We start from the raw sequence: 8,229 nt of genomic DNA, 5'->3' as shown, positions 1-8,229 counted from the left end.
ACATCTGGTGAAAATTTCATGTCATTAGCACCTCTAGTAATATATTTACTAAGAAAAATGTTGACGTGTTCAATACTTATTTTACCCGCTGTATATGGCCCCACTTCCTTGATCGTGGCCAGTTGCACAGACAATAAACGTCTGCACTTGGCCCAGCTAGTTCTTTTTGTATGGGTTCTACACATAACATTCAAAACTTATTCTGTATTTGCTCTCTTGTCTCCTACACACATCAGAGTAACGCAATAATTTTCATTTTGTTGGGATTGTTTTAATTGGTTGCTGTATTTGTTTTGTGCACTTGCAACTGTTTTTTTTTTTAATCTGCTTAGGAAAGTGGATGGAAATGAATTGTTCCGCTAATTCCAGCACATCTAAATTAAATCATATGTGTTGTTTTAAATAAATGAATTAAACAGAACAAAGCAGGTGCAACAACAGGCTGAATAAAAGTAGAGTTTTTAGACTAATAACTGAGCACGACTTCCTTTTATGTAGCATTCAGTGTATATTTCTTAAAACCTTTCGTATATTGTAGTTAGGCAGCGCTGCAGACCACAGAGATGGGCTCTGAAGTTTAAGCTTATGTAAGTCTGGCCGCAAGAGACCCTGAAACTCCAATTTTTCTGGATTGCTGTTGTTGGAAGAACACAGTCCCTCTGCGGGAGATAAAACAAGCAGCCTAGTAAAACGAGTCCCTGAGAGGGACCGAACACCATCAGCACCAGGAACTTCCCCGAACCACCCACATCGAAGGTCGCAACACTTTGAGAACAAAACACGAGAGAAGATCACTCAAGTTTGCCTCCCAACTTTTGAACCCTTTTCACGTTGTGCTTCAAAAGGAACACATAAACCTCAAGCTGTGTTTTTCCAAAGATTATTTACAACGCATCATAACAAGCTGTACCCATCCACGTATGTTTCGAAGCGAAAGCATGCTACATAAATCTGGCGAGCCATGCTGGTTCAAAGACGCGTTGTTGCAAAACCTTAGATTCAGAAGCAAGCACGAGTTTACGCTTGAATGATTTTCAAGGTGTCTCTGAGGTCTCGGAGGTAAAAACCCCTATTTGTCTGGATCTGGAGCCGTATCAACACACCATGTGATGCTTCCTGCAGATTTATTCTTAAACCCCCACTCATTTTTTTTCATTTTTTATAAGGAATGTGCAAACCAGGCGCTGGATCTGGCAGGAGTGACTGTGCATGCATGTGTGTGTCCTATGCAGTCATGTCAACAGGGCAATCATTCATGTAGAGGAGAGTATACACTTAGAGGGTTTAGCTCTGCCGGCAGGTGATGATGGACAAGCCTTTCAGGGAATAAGTGAGGGGCGGCGGGGGGAGCAGGATTCGATCATAGGAATCAGGAAACCACTTTGTTTCCTTGCCTTTACACGAGGATGCAACGTAGGAACAAAATCACACAAAAAGGATGAACATTGCTGTTTGTCCGCTCCATTGTGAGAAACCCTCTTGTGTTCGGTCAGAGCCGTGACTGAACACTCTGCCAGTCCAGGAGGGGACAGACTTCTTAATTGCCTCTTTTGAGCTTCCTCCATCTTTCCCTCCTCCCTTTCTGTTGGCTTAGAGGACAGGTACCGGAAACACTTATTCATTAACAACCTGGAGCTTTTTAGCGTCACTGGAGCACTCTTCACAATGTGAGGGGGAAACTCAAGAGCTGAGAGTGTGTGTGTGTGTGAGAGAGAGAGAGAGAGAGGGAGAGGAAACAAGAGGTGATGGGGGCTAGAGGGTGAGACAYGACCATTCGAGGGATGGTGGTGGGCCGGTTTGGTGACCCGGGGTCCTCCAGCAGATGAGGGGAGTGCTGGTGAAAGAGATCTTAACAACATTAGAACTCAATGAACCATGTCGCCTGCAAACAACCACAGGGAGAGCCCCAACAATTTTAAATAACCCAAAGTCTTGTATTTGTGAGAACACAAGTGCTTGAATTCTTTTTTTTTTTAAATCAGGGAAAGCACTTAAACACTTTTGTGTCACGCTAAAGGCAACAATGTTTTTGTGTGAAGCATTAAACTGTTTTAGCAACATATTTGATCAATCACCGAACAGATATAACTTTTGGAAAAATATGGCTACCACAGCTGAGCAAACACAAACACAAAAATATGTGCAAATCAACCATTTTTACAGATAATGAGTTCAAATTTAYTGTGGCATTAACCGAGAGTCCTCCCCAACATGTACTCTGAGCAATCGATGAAAACACGAGCTCTGCTGTAAAAACATCACTATTACAATCAACTCTGTCCATCTGTTAGCAAAATATCTCATGAAACTTTGAATGAATTTTAACGAAACTTTCAGAAATTAGCAACCACAGCTAATTGARGTTAAACAGAAAAAATGTCTATAATTTTGTCAAATTAAGGTACAGATATAAAGTTGGTACGGAAGTAGCTGGAAGTCATTCTCGTATTGCACGAGACCCGTTTTTTGTGTCTTGCCTGCGGAGCGGCACAGGCAACACGTGCATTAGTTTACTACCTTTTGCTCGGGTTTTCTCATGAAACGCCAACATAAAAAAGTCAAGTCCAGTTAGAGAAGCTCAAAACATGAGAAGCYGCAGCCGAGCATGGAGGTTTCCAAACACACCCGGTCATTTGTAAGATGTCAGCCTGCAGTTTCTTTCTTTTCTTTTCTTTTTTTTTCACCCCCCTCCTCCTCTCTCTTTGCTTGGACAGCAACCAGAAGAGTTTGGTGCTTTTATTGGCTTTAAAAGATAATTACATGCCTACTAACTGTCTCTTCTGGCTGATCCAGGGTCAGCGGGTTTRTTAGCCTCTCTCAGAATCAGGTTCAGATTGAGGAGTGTTTGATTGTGATTCAGACCAACGAAAGGGGGACACTCTTTTGGACCGAAGCACCTTTTTTTTCCCCTCTCCTCTGCAGGGTGGCTAAAGTTTTCTCTCCCAAGCTTCAAGTATGAGAATTAAATAGGTGCCACCCATGCAGCTGACAAGGCGCTCTCACTCTATTRACTGTCAGAGCAGCGAGCTCAGGGCCACATGCCCTTTTTCATTACTCCAAACAGGCCAGCTGTATTGTAACTACAACCAATTTCCTTGCAGTCTATAAAGCTGTCAATCAAAATCGTTCGGGATTGGGAGTGGAGGAGGGAGTCGCAGGGGCGGAGCAGGGTGGGCTTTGAGGGAGGGCTGCAGGGCTCGGMAGGGACCAGATGTTTTTACACGGTAAGGAGGAAGAGGAGCGTCGAGACGGCAGGAGGAGGTCGTGTTRACCTGCTCGACAATCAGCTCACAGATCAGACCGAAATCGGATGGTTTTGTTTTTTTAAATTCCATTTATTAAATTTATGAACAAAGAGACAAATAAGTTATATTTTCATTTGTTAGAATTCTATCAGTGTTTGAACATTAATATTTAGAGAGCTAGTACAATTGTCTACTTTCATGGCTAGCTTCTGAGAAACCCATAGAAACAGCTGTCTCTCTCCTAAAAATCGAACATAATACTGAAGGGGAGGTGGCAATGTTGTCTCACACGACAGTTAGCAATGAAAGTGTGCACCTTAAGGCTTTTTTTTATTCTGTTACTGTATATCATTACATATAAACTCTTTAGAAATATACTTCTGTCAAATACCTTGACCACTACTATGTACACTACAAAAATAAATTTTCATATAAATAAATTATATGGCATACATTTATCTTTGTAACTGAAAACAGCATAAATCCACGCCAACTGAGACCAAAAATGGCAGTCTGAAAGTCGGATTTTTTTCCTTTTAAATCCTCTAAAAGCTATGATGAAATCTGTAGTGTAATGTGTTATATACTCTTTTTCCTATTTAACATTAGTAAGCACTTTATACAGATCAACTCCATTAATGTAAAAAAAAAGAAAAGAAAAAAAGACTGTAATAGTGTTTTTTTTCCAAGACATAAAAATCCCTGCATTTGTTATCCACTGGCATCTCAACAAAAACATAAAAAACACATTTTATATTACAAAAATATAAATATCACAATTATTCAAACAAAAGACAATATATATATATTTATAAAAATGAATAAAATAGTTGCCAGCTCTGATTCTCTCCGCTCCTGCCAATGTGACAATGGGAGAAAACTAAACAAAACACAAACAGAGTAACCTATTTCATGCAAGTAGCTGATGGAACGGTGAACAGGAAGMGGAAAAACTGCAAAAATATAAATAAATAAAATAAAATAAAAATAAAAAATAAAAAGCTTTGGGATGACGAGATACAGGAAGTGATGTTTTAGAGGGAGAGGGAAGGTTGCAGGTATGCCTGCTGCTGGGAGTGACGCATGCAGATTTAAACTGGCCGTAGCTGCTGGGGGGAGAGAAGGGGCCGGCGGAGCAAAAACAATGACCTGCAGCCGCCCCCTCCACCCACTTCAAGCTCAGGCTTGTGCAATTTAGCAGCTGAGGGGAGACATCCAATTAGTGTCACGGCCTTATGCTGTGGATTTTTATGAGCTGAGGTCAGCAGGGACAGCTGTGGTCCAAACTAGGACCAGTTGTCTCCTCTGTATTTAAAAAAAAAAGGGGGGTGGGGCTCAGACAGTGTGAGGGGATGGACTTGAGCAGACACATGAAGCACAACGCGAGGACAACACAGGTCTTGGCCCGTAGCGAGCTGTGAGGTCTAGCTTATTGAATGAACAGAAAGAGKTACTTGAGGTGAGATATTTGTGTGAATGAAATGCAGTCAAGTGCCGAATCGGGTCGTACAGTATATACAGTCTGAACTTTAGCTTATCTGCATGACAAAGRCCCCTTACGGTGCAGAGGTAGCACCTTGTTTTGACCCTGTTCCAGAATCAGTAACGTGAAGATCCCTGTAGAAAAAAAAAGGTGGAGTAAATTTTTTGAGGTGCGTTTTGATGTTGAGATGGTTTTGAGCCTGCCAGGGTTTCAACAACACATAACCTTGTACAGTAAAATACAACCAGCCTAACAGACAGTTCTACAAAGCTGAGTGCAGAAACAGGTTTGAAGGCAAAAAAAAAATATATAAAAAAAAAACAGAAAAAAAAACACAAATGAAAAACAGCTTGTAAAATTTCTTCATATCAGCTCATCTTAAATAGCACGCATGGCGTGTCGAGTTAAAACACTATTTCTTTCATAACTACCACAGGTTTGTGATAAAAAAATTAATAGTTTTTCAAGCGTACCTTTATACAATATTAAACACACGCACGCAAACTCACGCACATATTTACCCTCGCTTTGTTTGATAATCCTAACATTTTCCCTCTTGTTGTAAATGAGTGTAGATTTTCTGAGGATGCATCGGGTGAAGAAGCCAAACAATGATCGAGTTATTTCACATTACGCAGCCCTACATACTGTACCTTCTTGGAACGCACACATTCATATACCTGGACAGATCACTTCTTTTGTTGACGGAGACATTTGCATAGAGTTACAAGTTATTTTTAAAAAGATATTCTGAGCAGCAAAAGTGAATGCTGACAGGCATTTGTTTTCCTAGATTACACTTCCTAATGACATAGAGCCAAAGAAAAGAGATCTATCGCCATCATTTAGACATCTGCACACACACAAACTCACACACACACATACACACACACACCATATAAAACGACAGCCCTGGTCTATTAACATGAGGATTTTTGTACAGTTCCTAAATTTATACCTATTTTCTGTTCATATTTACATATGTATACATCTTTTAAATATAGATAAAAATATCTAAGACAACAGTCCAATAGGTTACAGTAACAATAAGCACCATTATGGCAACACTGGCGAGCTTCTCACTACACGTGATAGGAGAAAGCGAGGTTGGGGGTAAGCGGAGCTGGGCCACGCCAAGCTGGGTCAGCTGCTTAGTAATACAGAGGAGTCCATCTTTGGCCATAGTGCTTCTGTTCTCCAAAACTGCAAACAAAATTGCGAGGGTTGTTTTCAGGGCCAGGTTTATTGTGAAAGTAAATATTAAAGTTAACGAATCTCACCTCAGCTAGCCCGTCTGCCTCTGTTGCTTTCAGCTGCCTCTAGCTCCAAATCTTGGAGCTCCATGGCCTCCACCTTGACATCTCTGGCCTCTGTATGGGTATAGACTGGCACATGTGGGTCCTGGAAGGCTGTCTCCTGCTCCTCCGGCCCTGATGGGCAGTYACTGTCTGCTGCTGGGTATGAGGAAGCTGGGCTCTGCGGGGAGAAGGAGGCCGGGTGGACGGCGACAGTGACCGAGGCTGAGGCTGTGACCGTGGTGATGGGTTGACAGAACGGCGTGCTGCTCGGGTGCTGGTGTGGGAGGTGGTGATGAGGCTGTGGGTTGTGGGAAGAGTGGGCCCTGTGGCCGGCTGAGTGTTCTCTGGGTCCGTGCGAGCCGTGGCGGCCCCCAGCCTCAGTAGCGGTTTCGAAAGCGTCCGTGCGCGGGCAGGCTGGGGGTGGGGCCTGCCGTGGCAGGTGGCTCCTGAGGTTCCTGCTGCTGTTTTGCTGAGGCGTCCCATGCTGGAGCCCAGAATCGCAACCCTGAAAGGGATAAGACTGCAGAACGAGACGCTCATTAGAAACACGAGCATCGAAAATGAAAACACGCAAATGAAACGTGCGCATTTCCTTACTGAAGACACAGTATAGGCCGGAGGATCAGGCTGTCTGGGTGAACGCCTGTGTCCTGACCCCTCTCTCCTTTCCTCCTGCGGCCTGGCAGTTCGACCCCTGCTGGTGTGGAGGTGGTACTGCTGCTCCTCCGTTTGCCCTCGGTGTGAGTTCAGGTTGTGACTCTGCCCTTCCTGGCTGATTCCAGACGCAGTGGTGTTAGAGCTGAACTCCGAGTCCGATGAGTCMGTTGCTGCGCCCGAGGCGGTGGCAGCTCCGGCGGTTTGGTGAGGACGGACTGAGAAGTGGACCACTCGAGGACGGGCCTCTGGAGACGGGGTGGCTAACTGACTGCGGCCATCAGCTGGCGATACCTGAGRAACGAAAACAGAAACAATAGGATGTAAAACCAGCTTATAGTGGCTGATTAATATTCCCTTTAAAAAGCTCACCTCTGGGTAGGGTCCAAAGTAAGAAAGTAATACTGGGAGAAGGACCAATCCATTCAGAACTCCAAGAACTGTTAGAATGGCTAACACTGCAAAGAAATACCTGCAACARAACCAACATACACAAGTTAAAAGGTGAGCTAAACCACAATGCACAATTAATAACTGAACTCTGAGGATTTAACACATTCTCACTCCCGACTCGTCACATATTGACGCTTATCCAAGGTTCCCTCTGCGMCTTATTTTGACGCATCYGGTACCCCCYTCGCATCAGTTATTGACGCACCAGGCATTTCRGGGTTCCCTTGACGTCTGGGTTTGACACATTAGGACACAAAATATAGGGGTCTTTGAGTTGGGGTCCGTGTTTAATATTAAGGGTCAGGGTTCACGGTTAGTTTTCGGTAGTGYGGTCAGGAATAYGATGACTAGGGCGAATATTAGATAARTTTAGGCTTTGGGACACSTAGTTGATGTGAATTTCCTACACTTTATAAAAATAGTTAATTTTAGGTACTAGGGTCAGGGTCAGGATGTCTAGAGTGAATAAAGRTAATTTTAGGTTTTGGGACYGTTAGSTTTGTGCATTTTCTACACTTTCTGAAATTATGACAATGGATTCTMCCCCATCTCGTCAATAACTGACGRYAGGGMMGTACCCGACGCGTCAAAATCTGARACAGAGYGAACCTTGGAAAAGCGTCAATATGTGACGACTTGGGAGTGAGAATGGGTTGGACCATTAGGCCGAAAATGCCAACATGCATTTTTCTTTTGGCGACTTCTACGATACAACAACAACAACAAAAAGCACGGACTAAAAATACGGGACAAAAAAAAAAAAAAAAAATGGAGAAAATCCGTGACACGGAAAACTAAGAAACGAGCTGCTCAGACCAACAAGACAGATGTGAAGAAACAAGGAAAATACCTGCGCCGACCACAGATGTTTAGACGTGGAGAGACATGTGCAGGATCAACCGCTACACATGCCCGAAATAATACTTCCACAAAGACGACCGGCCACACCCCAAACAAACACACACAGAGAAACCCCCCACAGACAGGCAGGCGAGGCGTGCACTGTGGTTTGGAGGAGCAGAACAGAAAGGTACCTTGTGTGTGTGTGTGTGTGTGTGTGTGTGTGTGTGTGTGTGTGTGTGTGTGTGTGTGTGTG

General features: G+C 43.5%; 1 protein-coding gene across 1 annotated transcript in view; it reads right to left on the bottom strand.

Moving 5' to 3' along the window:
• Positions 1-3,314: 3,314 nt before the first annotated feature.
• Positions 3,315-8,229, bottom strand: part of ptch1 (patched 1) — a gene marked incomplete at its 5' end in the record, with an annotated part of 45,319 nt that continues 40,404 nt past the window's right edge. The window contains 4 exon segments of the mRNA XM_014031266.1: positions 3,315-5,931; positions 6,009-6,546; positions 6,624-6,974; positions 7,053-7,152. Of these exon segments, the coding sequence (XP_013886720.1) occupies positions 6,010-6,546; positions 6,624-6,974; positions 7,053-7,152 (988 nt within the window). The 3' untranslated portion in view covers positions 3,315-5,931; position 6,009.

Source organism: Austrofundulus limnaeus, unplaced genomic scaffold (assembly GCF_001266775.1).
Source record: "Austrofundulus limnaeus strain Quisiro unplaced genomic scaffold, Austrofundulus_limnaeus-1.0 Scaffold1213, whole genome shotgun sequence".
Lineage (NCBI taxonomy): Eukaryota > Metazoa > Chordata > Actinopteri > Cyprinodontiformes > Rivulidae > Austrofundulus > Austrofundulus limnaeus.
Note: the sequence above shows the minus strand (reverse complement) of the source record. Positions and strands in the feature narration are given on the sequence as shown.